This window comes from Ictidomys tridecemlineatus, chromosome 6 (genome assembly GCF_052094955.1).
Source record: "Ictidomys tridecemlineatus isolate mIctTri1 chromosome 6, mIctTri1.hap1, whole genome shotgun sequence".
Taxonomy (NCBI): Eukaryota; Metazoa; Chordata; class Mammalia; order Rodentia; family Sciuridae; genus Ictidomys; species Ictidomys tridecemlineatus.
This window is the reverse complement of record NC_135482.1, coordinates 77,272,407-77,291,792: the sequence shown is the minus strand read 5'-3', so window position 1 is coordinate 77,291,792 and position 19,386 is coordinate 77,272,407. Positions and strand designations below refer to the sequence as shown.

At 38.4% G+C, this 19,386-nt stretch overlaps 1 protein-coding gene across 4 annotated transcripts in view; it reads right to left on the bottom strand.

Annotated features, from left to right (window-relative positions):
• Positions 1-219: 219 nt before the first annotated feature.
• The window catches only part of Dennd5b (DENN domain containing 5B), a 184,838-nt gene continuing 165,671 nt past the window's right edge, over positions 220-19,386 (bottom strand). For all 4 annotated transcript variants that reach the window (XM_078014938.1, XM_078014935.1, XM_078014937.1 and 1 more), the window contains 6 exons: positions 17,670-17,788; positions 15,583-15,770; positions 12,340-12,422; positions 11,991-12,117; positions 9,186-9,360; positions 220-6,458 (listed from right to left, as the gene is read on the bottom strand). In XM_078014938.1, coding sequence (XP_077871064.1) covers positions 6,275-6,458; positions 9,186-9,360; positions 11,991-12,117; positions 12,340-12,422; positions 15,583-15,770; positions 17,670-17,788 — 876 coding nt within the window. In that variant the 3' untranslated portion in view covers positions 220-6,274. The remainder of the gene's footprint in view (positions 6,459-9,185; positions 9,361-11,990; positions 12,118-12,339; positions 12,423-15,582; positions 15,771-17,669; positions 17,789-19,386) is intronic.

Genomic DNA, 19,386 nt, shown 5'->3' with positions numbered 1-19,386 from the left:
CCACAATGTGGGTGTAATCAGTTGAAGGCTTAATATAATTCCCCCCAAGACTTGATTTTTCAGTTCAATTTTCCCTCACCCATTCTAGATAAACAAGTGTCCAGCAAGTGTCCAGCAGATTTTTTTTTTAAAACTATGTAATGGTGATTGTTTTTATTTTTGAAGTCTTTTGCCCTATGAAACATTTAGTAAGATTCTCCAATGATGAAGCAAAACCAATTATCAACCCCACAGTTTTATTTGTAAAGAACAAAGCATGAAAAGTCATATTTAAATGTACTTCAAAATCTGAAAAACCCATGTCAGTTTGCCTGATATGTTAAAGTGCTTAATATCACAATACTCTTTTTTAAGTGTTATATCATGTCCAGATGAGAAATAAAGAAATATCCAGTTCTGATACACTCTGTTAACAATACAAAGGGAAACAATATAATTTAAATACAGAAATGGTAATTAAAAAAATATACAGGGTACATTTATACATGGTTCAAGTGTAACATGGGAATTTTTTTTTTGTTCCACTCCCTCATCTGATTGACAATAGAATCTCCTTAATATACTTCTCTACTGTCAACAAAAGTTGGTGTTTAGATGAAGACTGGGTCTAACACCTATATACATCCAGGTAACTGGACCAAGCATGATTCCCTCCTACATAACCTAAGGTATGTTGGACCCTAAGAGGAAAAATTTTATTTGGTGAACTTTTTTCACTCTGGTATTAATATCTTCAAGCCTTTTTGAAGCCAATTTTTATGTCTTCCTTAAGGGGTAATTAGCTCTAATAAATTTGGGAGGGTAAAGTTCTCCTTGAACTCTTTCATTATTAGTAAGATTGAATGTGGGGCCTTGTGCATGCTAGGCATGCACAGCACTGTACCACTGAGTTGCACCCCAGTCTCTCCTTGGACTGTCTCTCTTTTGTGTGTGTGTGTGTGTGTGTGTGTGTGTGTGTGTGTGGTGCTGGGGATTGAACCCAGGGCCTTGTGCATGTGAGACAAGCACTCTTCCAACCAAGCTATATTCCCAGCCCCCTCCTTTGAACTTTTGATCATACTGCAACAATGATCTTTTCAAAAAGCTTGTATTCATTTAATTCAACAGATTTATAATCCCATTTTAACAGAAATAAGGAACTCAGTAGCTTGTCATTCTTTCTGATTTATGTTAAATGGTAATGAATAAATTCATCTGTTACAGGAATTCAAAGGACACAGACAACTTGGAAATAGGATTCACTTCACAAAAATCGAGAACTCAAGACCCATTCTCAATCAATGAAGTTGTGTTAATACTGAAATGTAAGTAGCTAAGGTTCAGATTGTCCTCTCAACATTTGTGAAAAGGATAGACTAATATCTGTAAACTTGACAGAAAATACTCACAGTTCCCTAAATGAAAAATCTATTGGAAAAAAACACATAATTCTTAATAAAAGATATTTCATTATGAAGAGCTGCACTCCCAAAGCAAACAGATATTTCCCTGGGAATTTGAGGTCCTCAATTATTGCCTCATGTTTCAAAACACCTTAGGGTATCAATAATATACTACACATAAGTTGTCATATATAATCATAACCTCTCTTTTTCACTTACACCTGCATACAAGGCTTTGTTGCCAAAAAAGGAAGTATGAGCAATTCAGTTTTTCCCCTACATCATTTATACAGTGTGACAGAACTTCATTAAAATTATAAAAAAGAGGGGCTGGGATTGTGGTTCAAGGGGTAGAGTGCTCACCTGGCATGTGTGAGGCACTGGGTTCGGTCCTCAGCACCACATAGAAATAAAATAAAGGTACTGTGTCCACCTACAACTAAAAATAAATATTTTTAAAAATTATAAAAAAAAAATAGAAAAAAAAATAAAAAGAAAAAAGTCATGTTAATGTAAATAACAGTTACCAAAAAAAAGTTGGGGACATTTATAAGAAATTTTAGAGGGAGGGGCTGTAGTTATGGATCAGTGTTCGAGTACTTACCTAGCATGTGTGATAGGCACTGGGTTCAATCCACAGAACCACATAAATAAATAAAATAAAGGTATTGTGTCAATCTACAACTAAAAAGAATATTTTAAAAGTTTTTAGAGGGAAAGCTAAATCTTTGCAAATTTTAGGTCTCTTCTACCAAACTCACTCTTCCAGTGGGACATATGTGGAGGGCAATAGTTGGGAGGCTTTCATTCTTAGCAGCCTACTTTTCCCACCTAGAGCTCTTTTATACCACCTCATACTTGAGTGCCAGTCATTTTTCTTTTTTCTTTTTCTGTATTGGGGATGGAACTCATGGCTTCAAGCCTGCTGGGCAAGTGCTCTAACACTGAGCTACACTGCCAGCCAAGGCAATTTAAGTTTTAAATAATTTCTTCCAAAGCCACTGTTATTTGAAAATCTTAATTATGGCCCCAGGCATTTAATTTTATTTGGAGGGGGAAAAAGCAAATAGAAAATTTATTTTTATTTACTTTATAGTATGATTCTAAAGCAATATACTAATTTTAAAATTAACATAGCAAGGCTGGGGTTGTAGCTCAGAAATAGAGCACTTGCCTAGTATGGGTGAGGCACTGGATTTGATCCTCATCACCACATAAAAATAAGTATAAAATAGCCAGAGTTGTGGCGCACCCTGTAACCTCAGTGGCTCGGGAGGCTGAGGCAGGAAAATCTTGAGTTCAAAGTCAGCCCCAGCAAAAAAGTGAGGTGCCAAGCAACTCAGTGAGACTCTGTCTCTAAATAAAACACAAAATAGGGCTGGGGATGTGGCTCAGTGGTTGAGTGCCCCTGAGTTCAATCACTGGCACTAAAAAAATAAAGGTATTATGTCCATCTACAACTAAAAATATTTTTTAAAAAGTTAACATAGCAGAAAGGATATCTCTAAATGGATATGATCATTCCAAAAGTCAGGGTGAATGAGTGCAGTGGCGTACACTTATAATCCCAGCAACTCTGGAGGCTGAGGCAAGAGGATCCCAAATTCAAAGCCAGCCTCAACAACTTAATTCAGCCCTAAACAATTTAGTGAGATCCTGCCTTAAAATAAAAAATAAAAAGGACTGAAAGGACTGGGGATATAGCTTGGTGGTAAAGCAAGTACCTCTGAGTTCAACCCCTCCTACAAAACAAACAAGCAAACAAACAAAAAACAACTCAACTCATTTATTCAGTGAATTCTGCTTACTGGTGTGCTCAAAACATTTTGGGATTAACTCAGAGACAGTCATAAGCCACCTGAGTTTTATTTCTTTATAATTGTACTAGACGACTCCATCAGCAGAATCATTCTTTTTATTCATCAAACTTGGATTGTAGGGACTTTATGCTGTTTCTAATTATTAATTTATTCTGAGAATATTCAAAAGAATGGGCTATGGGCCATTCAAGTAGATCACAAGTGGCCCAAGTGTGTACAGCAAAGGCTATGCCCCAGGGACAAGCGCAGGTGCTCTGAGGTGACTACTGCACCTAGCCAAGAGGATTTATGGTTTTTGAAATTGGTTCTCCCCCTATTCTTCTCTTGTTTTCTTTCTTTTTTTTCCTTTGGTACTAGGGATTGAGCCCAGGTATACTCTACCACTGAGCTACATCCCCAGCCCTTTATTATTTTTTTATTTTTTTGAGACAGGGATTTGGTACAGTCCACCCAGGCTGGACTCAAACTTGTCATCCCCCTGCCTCAGCTTCCTGAAAAGCTGAAATTTTAGTAATTCTACTGTTATAGTCATACTATACAACAAAGTGGGATGAAACTTTACTCATAACTTGTGTATGTGTGTGTATGTATGTATATATTTTGGTATTTCAGAAGCATGGTCTTATGGAAAAGGTAACAAGAATGAAACCCTGTGCTTGGCATAGTGGTGCACACCTATAATCCCAGTGGCTCCGGAGGCTGAGGCAGGAGGATCAAAAGTTCAAAGCCAGCCTCAGCAAAAGGGAGGCGATAAGCAACTCAGTGAGATCCTGTCTCTAAATAAAACACAAAATAGAGCTGGGGATGTGGCTCAGTGGTTGAGTGCCCCTGAGTTCAACCCTGGTACCCACCTCCCAAAACAAGAATGAAACCCTGGATTGGGCCATCTATAATTTCTGATCACTATGGTAGAAGACAGGTGAAAGAGGCTATGAATGTCTTCAATAATAGAATTCCTATATCCCTAGGATAGCTATACCATTGTAGATACAGTTTAGTTTAAAGTAAACCATTCTCTCTTCTACCCAGGTCAACCAGAACCACCTTCTTTTTTAAAAAATTTTTTTTTACTTGGAGTTGAACATGTTACCTTTATTTTATTTATTTATTTTTATTTGGTGCTAAGGATTGAACCCAGGGTGTTGCATGTGCTAAGTGAGCACTCTATCACTGAGGCACAACCCCAGCCCCAGAACCACTTTCTTAAGCCCTTTGCCTAGGTTTCATGTGAAGCCTTCAACAACCCTTTTTTTAAGTATAAAGTCACATGACAAAAGGGCCTGTTTCTTAGCTGCATACAGTGTTTGATAAAGGGAGTGAGGCACTTGTTTCACTAATTTCTTCCTCCAGGAAATAAGGGAACAACACTGTTGGCTAGAGCCCAGGACCTTTAGGTTGCACAAGGATCCTAAGAAGCCATGGCTTGGCTTTGCAGTCACAGTTGGGAATAAAACCTGGAGGTCTGCTGAGGCAAATTTCCTGTTAACAATGTTCCACTCTCTAATTAGAATTAGGTGACCTATCAGAAGATGAAGACTTAAGGTAACTACCTAACACTACATTTACTTAACATTTTTATAAACAATCAAATTGTAAAGTTACTCACAAGTCTGGTCTTTCAAAACTGCTGCCTCTTGTTTCTTGTTTCATTTCCATTTTGTCAATCTGTGCTCCTCTAGGCCAGTTGTTTTACATTATTGCCCCTTCTTACAAAAGAACAGAAAGCTTGCCCTGAAACACCCAGAAAGGGTTCATTCTTTCTCTCCCGTTCTGTTATTTGCATTATCATGGTCAACAAATACTTTCACAAAAACATTCCAAGCCACCCAGTGCCCTCCTCCTTCTTAGACATTCCTTCCATTTCCTGAAGGGGGATGGGCATGCAGAGGGGGTGGCTGGAACCTAACAGACAGAGCTGATTATCCTTAAGATGTAAAGGACCACTGCAGAGTTTAGATGGACAAATTAAAGTGCAGAATCAAGTTGCTGTTTGTAGTACTTATAACTATGAGGCTAAACTCTGAAATTCATATCTTCCTAAAGTACCTCAAATAACAAGAATAAAAATGCCAAGAATGAAGTTAGTCTAGGCTAATCTTTCCAAAGTGCAAAGAAGTTATAATCCCATAATTTTAACACACTTCTCAGGGCTTCCTGTGTTTCTTTCCAGTTCAGCCAAGTTCCCAGTGTCTGGTATTTAAAATACTTGAATTAACTGGGGAGGGGTTGGTGGGGGGCATGCGTATAATCCAAGGGACTCAGAAGGATGAGGCAGGAGGAATAAAAGTTCGAGGCTAGCCTCAGCAATTTAGTGAGTACTTTCAAAAAAAAAAAAATAATAAAAAGGGTTGGGGACATGGCAGAAAGGTTATGTGCCCCTGGATACAAAATCCCCAGTATCAGGAAAAAGAAAATGCTTGAATTATATCTTTACCTTGTGCCAACTGATTTTTTTTTTTTTCCAAAAGGCTGGAAAAGTGACTCAATTTAAATGCATAAGCATAAAGTGGTTTATAACTTAAAATATACAAGTGAGGATTATCCCACAGTAGGTAAAATGGCATACATTCACTATACAAAGGATCAACACAGGATGGATGGCTACCACATACAATGCATTCTGGGTTCCTTTGTGATACCTACAGGAGAAAAAAAAAAAAAAAAAAAAAAAGCCCAACAGGGTTGCACCATATTTACATGTTTACTGGCTTCTTCCTGACTAGCACCACTCTTCCCCCTAACCCCCAACATTTTTAAACTACTTATTTTAAATCACAGGAATTTTCAATCTAAGAAAAGTATCTTATTAGAGTAATATAATTTCTTCAAGAAGATAGCATATTTACACACATCTAACACATGAAAATACTCTATTTTATACTAAATTCCAGGTTCAAATGAACTACAATACAGCATTGCCTTGTCTGCAGAGTAAAGATCCTTCAAATTGGGACATACACTGGGTTGCCCCCTGCGTGACTCACTACTGTCAGACAAGTCTAAGTCTGTCCCCATAGTTGGGAGAAGGTTCAGAATTCAGAGGTTTGGACTGAGAATTTCTGGACAGTTGGTTTACACATCCACTCCTTTGATGAGTGATCCTTCCAATACTATGGTGAAGTCCTGAATTGTTTGCAGAATTCGGATGAGGGAGTTGACGGTCATGCGATCTCGCAGAAGTGCACTCTCCTCATACATTCGAGTGATGGCAGGACACTCAGCTAACAATGGAATCCACTGAGGCAGCAGGTGATCTCTACAGACCGAAACAGAAATGATTTCTTAGTACCAAGAGAGAGCCTCACTGCACAACAATAGACATATTGGTGCTTTCATTTGGGAAGGTGGGGCTGAACAGTGCAATCTCCAGCCAAGCTTTGAGGTCAACAGAGAGGAAACCAAAACCAAGAAGGTGGAGGAGATTCACTGATAGAAAGGTTGTAATCAGAGCACAAAGCGAATAGGAAAATCCACTAGATTCTAAAAGTACATCAGAAAGTCTACACACATTAAAGAAATTCTCTGATTTTTCCACCTTTTTTGGGGTACCAGTGATTAAATTTAGGGACACTTTACCACTGAGTCACATTCTCAGCCTTTTTGATATTTTTTATTTTGAGAGACGGTATTGTTAAGTTGCTTAGGGTCTTGACAAGTTACTAAGGCTGGTTTCAAACTTGTGATTCTCCTGCCTCAGCATCCAGAACCATTGGGATTACAGGTGTGTGCCACCTAGCTGGCATGCTTTTACCACTTTTTTTTTTTTTTTGTGGTGTTGGAGATTGAACCCAGGGCCTTGTACATGCAAGGCAAGCATTCTACTAACTGAACTATATTCCCAAACACCATTTACCACCTTTTTAAAAAGAGGTTGGGGGCCGGGCTGTTGGCAGATGCCTGTAATTCCAGGTATATGGGATACAGAGGCAAGAAATTAGTAAATTCAAGTCTAGCCTGGGCAATTTAGTCTCAAATAAAAATAAAAAAAGGGGTGGGGATATATTTCAATGACAAAGCCTACCTGGATTTAATCCCCAGTACCAAAATAATTTCCTATGTCTTTTTTTTTTTTTTTTTTTTAAACAAGGGTACTATTCTGTGGCAAAAGCCTCCTAGAATATACTGACCGTTTGGGAAGACAGACTATATTAAATAGTAGGGATTTTCTTTAAAAACAAAAAACCAACAAACTTACCTTGGGAAGCAAAACTGAAGTAAAAAAACGTAAGTAGATTTTATAACCCCAAAGAGGGTTTGCATTGATCAAATAAATCATAACAGTACAAAGATAAAAATAGATAAAGATCATACTCAAGAAAAATTTTAAAGACAGCTGAAATTGGACCCGTTTTATTAAGAAATACAGAACTTTCTTATGTTAACTGCTGTTTCATTATGACACTGTCTCATATCTTCCATTGTTTCCAATCACACCTGACACTGGCAATTGGTTAGAGTATCTTCACTGAGCACCCTCAACATATCTTTCTATGACATGCGAGACCATAACTAGCCATTCTCAATCTCAAATTGGGGCTCTCAATGTTTGTGAGAAAACAAAAATTACACCAATAACTTTAAAATACCCTCAGCCCTTTTTATTTATTTTTTTAAATTTTGAGACAGAGCCTCTCTAAGTTGCTAAGGATATTGCTAAATTGCTGAGGCTAGCCAGGTACTTGTGATCCTCCTGCCTCTACTTCCGGAGTTGCTGAGATTACAGGCACACACCATGATGCCCACCCCCTATGTGTCATTTTCAAAAAACAAAGCTACCAGTAGGGCTGGGTGTGGAGCTCAGTGGTAGAACATGTGTCTAGCACATGCAAGGCCAAGTTTAATTCTCATTAATGCAATAAAATAAAACAAAGGAGTAGGAAGCTGGTATGGTGACTGACATTTGTAAGCCCATCAACTCAGAGGGCTGAGACTAGGACAGCAAGTTTGAGGACCACTTTGGTAACTTAGTGAGATTCTTTCTCAAAAATAAAAAATAAAAAAGGGCTAGGGATTATAGGTCAGTAGTAGAGCACTCGTTGGTTCAATGCCCAGTATCACAAAGATGAATGAATAAATGAATGGGTGGATATAGTCCTTTTTTTTTTTTGGGGGGGGGGGTACCAGGGATTAAACTCAGGGGCACTCAATTACTGAGCCAAATCCCCAGCTCTATTTTGTATTTTATTAGAGAAAGGGTCTCACTGAGTGGCTTAATGCTAAATTGCTGAGGCAGGCTTTGAACTTGCAATCCTTTTGCCTCCACCTCCAGAGTCCCTGGGATTATGGGAATGCACCACCACACCTAGCTAGGGAATAGTCTTAAAGAGAAGATGAACCAGGCACAATAGTACATGCTTGTAATCCCAGCAGCTCAAGAGGCTGAGGCAGGAGGATTCGGAGTTCAAAGTCAGCCTCTGCAATATTGAGGCGGTAAGCAACTCAGCGAGACCATGTCTCTAAAATACAAAATAGGGCTGGAAATGTGGCTTAGTGGTTGAGTACCTCTGAGCTCAATCCCAGTACCTCTCTCCTGCCCCAAAAGATGACATTTATATAACAAGGATCCCACAATATTATTATATTCATAGCAATATGGTGGTGTATCACATAAGGTCTACAGAATAAATACACATGTATGACTTATCTATTTACTTATCTCTGGAGCCAGTACAGAAAAAAAGCTGAGAATCTGGGCTATAGCACGGGACTGGATGTGAATCCTGGCTTTCCTTTCTTGCTGTGTGACTTTGGAAAAGTGTGCTAACTTATCTGTGCTTATTTCCTATTTTCTCACCTTCAGAATAGGGAGATCAGTTGCTACTTCATGTGGTGGTAGTAGTGAAATAATAGGAGCATACCCAGAAAATTAGTTTCATAATTAGAAACTGAAATGATAGAAACTCAACATGATCTGGTCTAACCCTTTCTGGACTCCTGTTCAACATGTAACAAACACAAGGAAAGTAAAAAACTGGTTTTATACCGTGTTCCAAGGCAAACTAAAATCTGGAATTTGCCATCCTTCCCAATGTTTCTGGGTGCAGTATTAATAGCATTTACATAGTGGCAGAATGTTTTGCAGGATGATTTGTGGATAAGAACATCATCTTCATTGTCCAGAATCTGGTCTAGGGTTTCAAAATAGGTAACCGCTTTCTCTGTGGAAACAAAGCAGAATCACATTCACAACAGAGTTAATACTTGATCTAGGGCTGGGGATGTGGCTCAAGCGGTAGCGCGCTCGCCTGGCATGTGTGCGGCCGGGGTTCAATCCTCAGCACCACATACAAAGATGTTGTGACTGCCGAAAAATAAAAATAAATAAATAAATAAATAAATATTAAAAAATTCATTCTCTCTCTCTCTCTCTCTCTCGCTTAAAAAAAAAAAGCTGAATGTCAGGGTCAGATTTGTAGATCCCTTAGTTTAAAAAAAAAAAAAAAAAACCTTGATCTATAGACTCATCATTTAATTTATTCTGGAAACACTAATAAGGCTTTGTATCATAGCCAGTCCCAAAGCCAAAATCATTACCTTATCATTGGTTTCAAAATAAATTTCAGAAGTTCACATTTTATGGTAGAACAATATATTCCCAGAATTTTTTTTCATATTGGCTAAACCATTTTTTTATTCCTACCAGCAATGTATAATAATTCTAATTTCCCAGAAATTTATTTTCTAATCAAAACTGTAATTTATTTTCTAAAAGCTTAGAAAGTTTACTTTAATAAAAATATCTCCATAAAAAGAAATTGGCAAAACAGAAAAATAGAATCTTATAAAACTGGAAGTTTTCAGTAGTCTATGATAGAACGATCATTAAGATGCTGCCTTCTAGGGTTGGGGCTGTAGCTCAGTGGTTGAACACTTGCCTTGCACGTGTGAGGCACTGGGTTCAATCCCCAGCACCTTAAAAATAAACAAAAATAAAAATAAAATAAAAATAAAGGCATGCTGATGCTGTCCATCTACAAGTGCCAAAAAAAAAAAAAAAAAACATGGTGCCTTCTGGACCAGAGGGGAGTGAGGGGAGGGGAGGGGTTGTGGGGATGGGAAGGACGGTGGAAAGAGACACACATTACTACCCTGGTACATGTATGATTACAGAACTGGTGTGACTCTGCACCATGTTCAGCCAGAGAAAGGAGAAATTGTGCTGCATTTGTGTACAGTGTGTCAAAATGCATTTTACCGTCATGTATAATTAATTAGGCGGGAAAAAAAGATGGTGGCTTTTGTTCTGGAATGGCTGCTTGACACTTTGCACAAGTTCCTTGAAATAGACCTGACTGAGTAAACCTGAGGAAGATAGTTGTAGATCTACACATCGGAGTCAGGACCAGAAAGAAAAAAAGTAAAAATCACTCTTGGGCTTAGTTCTGTCATTTTCCTTTCTTTAAAGGCCTGAAAATTCTGAGTTAGGTGAAATCAGTCACTGCTTTATCTAGGCCTTATTTATAAAACACAAAATGATTAACTGCTCCTTTAAAGAAACTGGGAATTCTAGAGAAACTGCATACCAAAAGAAAGATCACAAATGTTAGCAGGCTAGAGCAGCACATTCCAACAGAACTTTCTGTAAGAACAGAAATGTTCTATATCTACAAGGCCCAATTTGGTTGCTACTAAACGTGTGTGGCTACCAAGTATTTGGAATATGGTCAGTAAAACTAAAAAAGCAAATTTTAAATTTAATTTAAATTAAGTCAATCTAAGTTTAAATATCCATGTATGGCTACTGGCTTACCATACTGGACTGCTCAGAACTAGAGAACTCCTTTTTTTTTTTTAGTTGTTGATGGACTTTATTTTATTTATTTATGTGTGGTGGTGAGAATTGAACCCAATGCCTCACACATGCAGGCAAGTGCTCCACCACTGAGCCACAACTCCAGCCCTAGAAAAGTCCTTAAAAAAAAAAAAATAAATAAATTAGCTGGATGTGGTAGTGCACACCAGTAATCCCAGCTATTTGGGAGGCTGGGGCAGGAGGGCTACAGATTTAAGTTCAGCCTGGGCAATTTAGTGGGACCCTGTCTCCAAAAAAAAAAAAAAAAAAAAAAGTCTGGGGATGTGGTTCAGTATGTGCCTAGACTGTATGAGGCCCTGATTCAATCCCCAGTGTCAGAAAAAAAGGAAAAGAAAAATACATACATTGGTGTGTGTTTATAAATTATATGATGTCACTCTTCATCTTAAAGTCTTCCAATGGCTTTCAGAATGAAGGCCAAGGTTTTCCCAATGACTTAGAAGGTAAATACCCCACTTCCTTCACAAATTTCCTACTCTCTCTCTGGTCTTCTTGTAGTTCCATGAAAAGGCCACACTTCCAAGTAGGGGCCTCTGTGCTGGCAGTTATTTCCACCAGATATTCATATGGCTCAGTTTGTCACCTTCTTGAGGTCCCAGCCCAAAAGTCACTTTCTTTGACCCAGCTCAATTTTTCCCAAATGAAAAATCAACTTCTATATACCATATGAATTATATATTTCCTAAAGATTTTATATATTGTCTGTTCTCTCATCCCCATCAGAAACAAAAATTTGTCAACTTTAGGAATTTCTGTTGTGTTTACTGATATATCTCTCGAGCATCTAGAGCAGTGTTTGGCATATTGTATGTACTATAAATGTTTGTTGAATGATGAAGAACAAAGACAGTGCTTATTTAATATTTATTTTTAAAAATAGACTCCTTTATTACTAACCTTTATTCAAATTCTTGGATCTCTGAATTTTCTAAGAAACATTTCAATTGCATTATAACATATATCTGCTTAATTTACCTACGAAATCCCAGATGAAGACATTCTTGTGAAAGATTCGGGCGGATTTGAACCCATGGTGGAAGACTTGTTCAAGTGCTGCAACCAGGCCATTTTCTCCACAAAGCAAAACCGTGAGGCTTCCTCTCTATGAAGCATAACACATAGTGTTAAAAGAAAAACTGTTGCCTCTATGCTTAGAAAACCACCAAAGAAACAAGAAAATGCTGAGGGTAGCTATAGGAAGCATGTTTTTGTAGCTATTAAAAAGCTTACAAGCGAAAATTAAGGTACCACATATTGCTTTATGTATCACATATAAAAATGGCTTTAAAACTTCCACTATATGAGGTTATAAAGCCCATAATACCTCTTTTTCAGGTTTATGAAAATGTTTCACAATATTGTTCACAGCTTCTCCAATTCCTTCTTGGATCTGTCCAGCATTGGGTTCTGTAAAATAATGAAGAGGGGTTGCATACTCATGCAGGAAAAATAAATCCAAGTACCATGCGATATCAACCATGTCCATCTCTGCAGCAAACACCACAAGACCAGGCTGACTCTGCCAGGGACTCCATGAAACTTACCTCTGAACAGTCTACCCAAGTGGGAGGTATCTTGGCACAATGAAAAAGAACTCAAGAAATTGATCCCTAAAGCAAACCCCAGCCTTACCCTGCAATTTATAACCCAAGCCAAGTGTCTAACTTTCTGTGAGTTTGACTCTTTCAACTAAAAAATAGAAATATATATACCTTACTGGAAAAACTAACGAGATATTAGGTGTAAACCACCTAACATGATGCCTGCTACCCAGTGCTAATAATAAGTCTTCAGATCTGAGGAGTAAGATGTGGATGGACCCTATCATCAATCCTCATATGCTCCCTTATTCTACTTATTTCTAAGCCCCTGAATGGAACCAGGCTAAGGCTTCTGAGGCTTGGAATGGCTAACCTGGAGTGAAGTTTACCAGTTGTTTTAAAGTAAGTGGAAATCCTAGGTTCCCTGTGGACCCCAAATGGAAGCTCAGGACTCTTCCCCTTTCTGGCTAGTAAGTTTGTGTCTACTTCATTTTCCAAGCCAGCAGATGCTCATCTAGGCCGAGAGAGAGGGAGAAGGGGGTGATGGTGAAGGGAGGGAAGAAGGAGGAAGAGAAAAGAACTTGTGTGGTTGGTGAGCTGTCTAAATGGACCTTTAACTGTCGTTATCCACTGTACTAAGAATGATTAAAAGAAAAGTAAAGTGTAACAGATTTCATCAAGTGTCAGAAATAGGTAACAGGAGAAAAATGATTAAGTATTAGATCTAATTTATTTACTTCACTATAAGGGAAAACACTGTGTACTGTATTGTTTAAGAGTCTTAGTTCATACTGCTGGAGGATTTTTAAAAAATATTTTTTTTTTTTTTTTTTTTAGAGAGAGTGAGAGAGGGGGATAGAGAGAGAGAGAGAGAGAGAGAGAGAATTTTAACATTTATTTATTTTTTCTTAGTTCTCGGCGGACACAACATCTTTGTTGGTATGTGGTGCTGCTGAGGATCGAACCCGGGCCGCACGAATGCTAGGCGAGCGCGCTACCGCTTGAGCCACATCCCCAGTCCCCCCAAAAAATATTTCTTTAATTGTAGATGGACACAATACCTTTATTTTATTTGTTTATTTTTATGTGGTGCCAGGGATGAATCCAGTGTCTCACACATGCTAGGCAAGTGCTCTACCACTGAGTCACAACCCTGGCACCAGGATTTTTTTTTTTTTAAACAGCCCAGTCCTTTAGGTAAAATTCAAGTAAGTTTTTCCTAAACTGGTAAGTTTTTACCAGTGCATAAAAATTGTTGAACTGGGCTGGGATTGTGGCTCAGTGGCAGAGTGCTTACCTCACACCTATGAGGCACTGGGTTCGATCCTCAGCACCATGTAAAAATAAATAAGTAAAATAAAGGTACTGTGTCCATCAAAACTAAAAAAAAAAAAAAAATGTTGAACTGGCAATGTCTTATGATTGAAGACTGGTACTGTGATCTCTCCAGCTACTAGTAGTTTTTCTAACCAGCATTTTTTTCCCTCCCCACTTTTACCTTTCTCTGAATATTTTCTTTTAAATATTGTCTTATTCATTCTAAAACAGCCCTACACTAATCAGTAGTATTTTTTAAAAATATTTTTTAGATGTAGTTGGACACAATATCCTTATTTATTTTTATGAGGTGCTGAGGATTGAACACAGGGCCTCACATGTGCTAGGCCAGCACTCTACCGCTGAGCCACAATCCCAGCAATCAGTAGTATTTTGATGGATTTAAAACTTTCAAGTTCTCTGAATATCACCTTGCATATCTTGTGAAAAAAATACCCTGCTATCCAATCCATCTCTGAGTCTTGAATTATTTAAAAATTTGGGCTTATTGAACAAGTAAAGAAAATATGAGTGAAACTGAGAAATAATGGTAGGTGTGGTAGTTTACACCTGTAATCCCAGAATTTGGGGTGAGGTAGAAGAAAAATCACAAGTTACAGGGTAGCCTAAGCAACTTAGCAAGACCTTATCTCAAAATGAAAAATAAAAAGGGCTGGAGACCTAGCTCAGTGGTAGAGCAGCCCTGGATTCAGTACCCAGTACCAACAAAACCAAACAAAACAGTTAAACTATGAAATTGGCCTGATTCAGAACTGCAATAAATTTGGATGGAAGTGAAATCTAGTTTTTATACATATATTTTATGGGGGATAGGGTACAGTGCTGGGCAATGTTGGGGATAAAACCGAGGACCTTATGAATGCTAGGCAAGCATTCTACCATTGTGCTACTTTCCTAGCGCTGAAATCTACTTTTGAATTAAATTAAATAAGTCAATTATTTTTTGGAGTTGGGGATTAAATCCAGGGTCTTGTACTCGCTAAGTACATGCTCTACCACTGAGCTACACCCCTAATTTCTCTTCTCCTTTTTAAAGTCCTTTTTCCCAAATTAATTTGCTTCTTTTTTTTTTTTTTTTTTTAAAGAGAGAGTGAGAGACAGAGGGGGACAGAGAGAGAGAGAGAGAATTTTAACATTTATTTATTTTTTTCTTAGTTCTTGGCGGACACAACATCTTTGTTGGTATGTGGTGCTGCTGAGGATCGAACCCGGGCCGCACGCATGCTAGGCGAGCGCGATACCGCTTGAGCCACATCCCCAGCCCAATTTGCCTCTTTCTTACTCTCTTTGTTATAATTCATTAATGCAATCTTTGTTTAAAAATATTTTTTTAGTTGTAAGTGGACACAATACCTTTATTTTATTTGTTCATTTTTTATGTGGAGCTGGGGATTGAACTCAGTGCCTCATGCATGCTAGGCAAGCTCTCTACAACTTAGCCACAACCCCAGCACCCCCCACTTTTTTTTTTTTTTTTTTGGTGAAATCACCACATGAAGCCTGCAACATGTAAAGCACGCTAGGAAAAAAAAAAGATTGAGTGCTCCTGAGCAATTTAGCGAGGCCCCAAGCAACTTAGTGAGACCCTGTCTCTAAATAAAATATAAAAAAGGGCTGGGGATGGGGCTAAGGTGGAGTCCCTGGTTTCAATCCTGGTACCAAACAAACAAACAAATCAAATTACTTACTGGCAGTTTTTCCTGTTAGGGAAGTGATGCTCAGTCTCCTAGCTGTGGTTGGTGATTTCTGCTGGGGTGGAGTCCGACACTGTTTTACCAGGTCCTCATCTGATGCTGATGTCATCAATTCTCCAATAAGAATTCTCTCCAGGCTCCCATCATCAATGCCTTTCCCTAGCCACCGCCCACATGGGAATCTGAGAGGGGAGAAAAAAACTTCTCAATCATTAATTTTTAAAAACTGTTTTACTTAGAGTTTAGGAATGGTACCATGGATTAAGCTCATCATTTTAATGTCTCTGGGGTGAACTGGGGATGGACCTAATTGGTTGAACACTTGCCTAAAATGCGTTGAGGCCCTGGGTTTAATCCCCAGCATCACAAAAACAAAAAAGCCTGTGAGTTGCCTTTATTTATGAAAATTTCAAAAATATAGTAAAGTGGAAAATGGTATATTAGACATCCATATTTCTTATCACAGACATAATATTTTGCCATTTGCTTCATTTTTCTAGTTAAGTATTGTATTTTTCATTTTTTTGTAATCCCAGGCTCTGAATCCAGGGCTTTGGGCATGTTAGGCAAGCATACTACCACTGAGCCACACCCCCCTTACTGTTAAGTATTTTTTTTTTAAAAATATTTTAATTTGTTATATATGACATCAGAATGCATTTCAATTCGTAGTACACAGATATAGCACAATTTTTCATATCTCTAGTTGTACACAATGTAGAGTCATACCATTCGTGTCTTCATACATGTACTTGGGGTAATGATGTCCATCTCATTCCACTGCCTTTCCTACCCTCTCTTCCTCTCCCTCTCCGCTGCCCTATCTAGAGTTCATCTATTTCTTCCATGCTCTGCTCACATCCCCCTTATGAATCAGCATCCTCATGTCAGAGAAAAGATTTGGGCATTTGGTTTTTTGGGATTGGCTAACTTCACTTAATATTATATTGTCCAACTCCATCAATTTAACCTGCAAACGCCATAGTTTTATTCTTTTTTTGTGGGGTGGGTACCAGGGATTGAACTCAGGGGCACTCAACCACTGAGCTACACCCCAGCCCAATTTGTATTTTATTAGATACAAGATCTCACTGAGTTGCTTATTAGCACCTTACAGTTGCTGAGGCTGGCTTTGAATTCATGATGCTCCTGTTTCAGTCTCCCAAGTTGCTGAGATTACAGGTGTGAGCCACCACACCTGGCTGATTTTATTCTCTTTTAATGCTGAATAATATTCCATTATGTCTATATACCACATTTTCTTTATCCATTCATCAACTGAAGGGAATCTAGCCACTGGGATTACAGGCATGTATCACCGGGCCCAGCTTTATTTTTTGTTTTGAGACAGGGTCTCACTAAGTTATTTAAGGCCTCACTAAGTTGCTGAGGCTGGCCTAGAACCTGGGATCCTCCTGCTTTAGCCTCTAGAGTTGCTGGGATTACAGGTATGCTCCATTATGCCAGGTGGAAAGAATATTTTCAAACTAAAAATGAATGTGGGAGTTAAATCACAAGAGGAAAAAAAAGGAGAATGTTTACTCTTAAGATTCTGTAATTGGTAGAATTTAAGAGATGATTGTCTCTTATCAAAATTATTATTTTTTCAAAAATTTTTTTTAGTTGTAGATGGACACAATACCTTTATTTTGTTTATTTATTTTTATGTGGTGCTGAGGATTGAACCCAGTGGTTCACATGTGCAAGGCAAGCACTCTATACCACTGAGCCACAACCCGAGCCCCCTTATCAAAATTATTTAAAAAATTCCTTTTTTCCTTCTTTTTTTTTTTTTTTTAGTTATGCCAATCTTTTCAAAACTCGTGGACTATTAAAGAGTAATTTTATATTACATAAAAAAAACAAAAAATTGAATTATAATGCAGAAGGCAGGGGAAAATCTTTAGAAAGAAAACAATTTCAAACCCTATCTAAAGAGCTTTGGCTGTGAATGTAGCTCAATGGTGAAGTGCACGTCTAGCATGTATGAGGCCCAGGGTTCAATCCCTAGCATTGCATAAATAAATAAATAAATAAGTCTCAAAGCAAAGAATTTTGAGTTTTTAAGGCCATTTACTTACCTATATGTATGTCCTGTAATTTCATTTCTGACCATGACACAATCCACTAGCCATTTGGCTAATAGTCCTGAGTTATCGTGACCAATTTGAACAGTGGTGAGCTTCCCCAAGTTCTGGCACTGTAGGGACAGAACCATAGGTTATTTAGGATTTGACTCCATCTCATTCTCTTTCACCTTTAACAGTGGCACTTTGGTTTTATCTAAAAATTGCAGAGACTTACCCTGTTCAATGTGTTAAGCTACACACTAAACAAGAATATCCATAAAGTATTCCTTGCTCTCAGAGCCCTTGTACAATGAGATAGGAGACATAGACACTGACAATCAAATGAGGTGGACTGTACAAGGTGCTAGACTAAAAATGAAAAAACAAGCACTAAAAGAACTCTGGGGAAGAAACGGTTACTTTCATTTGTGCAATCCGGAAATATCATTGAGACAGTGATTTGAAGGATGAGAAAATTTTAAGAAATGGGAAAATGGTGCTATTTAAATTGGCTTACAGAGAGCTTAGCAAATCAACTAGATTTTAAAAATCTCTGACACTGTTATTTTTCTTTACTTTGGGGGGGATGGGCCTCATTGCCAAATGCCAATGTCTTGGCTTGGCATAAGATCATGAGCCACCACACAGCTTTGTAGGTTCAAACAGCAATTCTTTATTCCCGATCTCACACCAGCCTCCACACAAGCTCAGGGGAAATTCCCAATCTCCCGCACAATTCATGTCCTAAATAATTTTTCTCCAGGAGAACTCAGCGGGAACTCAGGCAGCAGGCACGCCCTACTCCCAGCAGGAATAATCTTCAACCTCCAACTTCCCTAAAACTCCTATTGTCACGCCCTAAACCCAAGGACGGGGATACTTCCTGCAGGGTACACCCTAATCCTGGATCCACCCTAATCATTGGGCAGGGTCACCTTTCTCAAACATACAAGCAAGGTCGCAGCAAATTTCCAAGGCAAGTCCATTTAACATGGGGTACGCTGGCAAGGATTACAATGCGTCATACCTACTTGGCAATGGCTCTCAGCACCTCATTATTGCCTAATATGGCCTTAATTTACAATCTTCCAGATTTGGCTTCCAAAGAAGCTGGGATTATAGGAGTGAGCCGCCTTGACTACCGATATGTCTTATATTTATTTATTTAGCACTGTCGATAAAATCCAGGGGTATTCTACCATTGAATTACATTCCCAGCCCTTTTGATTATTTGAGACAGAATTTTTGATCCTTCTGCCTTCACTTCTTAACTCGTTGGGATTATAGGTATGTTATACCATACTTGGCTTTTTTTCTCTTTTTTTTGGGCACATGGGATTGAACCTAAGGGTGCTTACCCACTGAGTCACATCCCCAGCCTTTTTTATTTTGAGACAGGGTCTTGCTAAGTTGCTTAGAGCCTTACTAAATTGCTGAGGCTGGCCTTGAACTTGTGATCTTCCTGCCTCAGCCTCCGAACTGCTGGGATTATAGGTGTGAGCCACTATGCCCAGCAATTTTCCTATTTTTAATCAGAAGCTGAGGATATAGGTTATTGGTAGTGTACTAACCTAGCATGAGCAAGGCTTTGGTTTTGACTTCCAATACCACAAACAAAACAAAAATCCAAGGCAGAACTGACCCCAAACCTCATCTACCAGAATTTTTTCAAGCTATTTATTAAAAAAAAATAATAAGGCATACGGCAATCCTCCCTTATTCTCAAGAG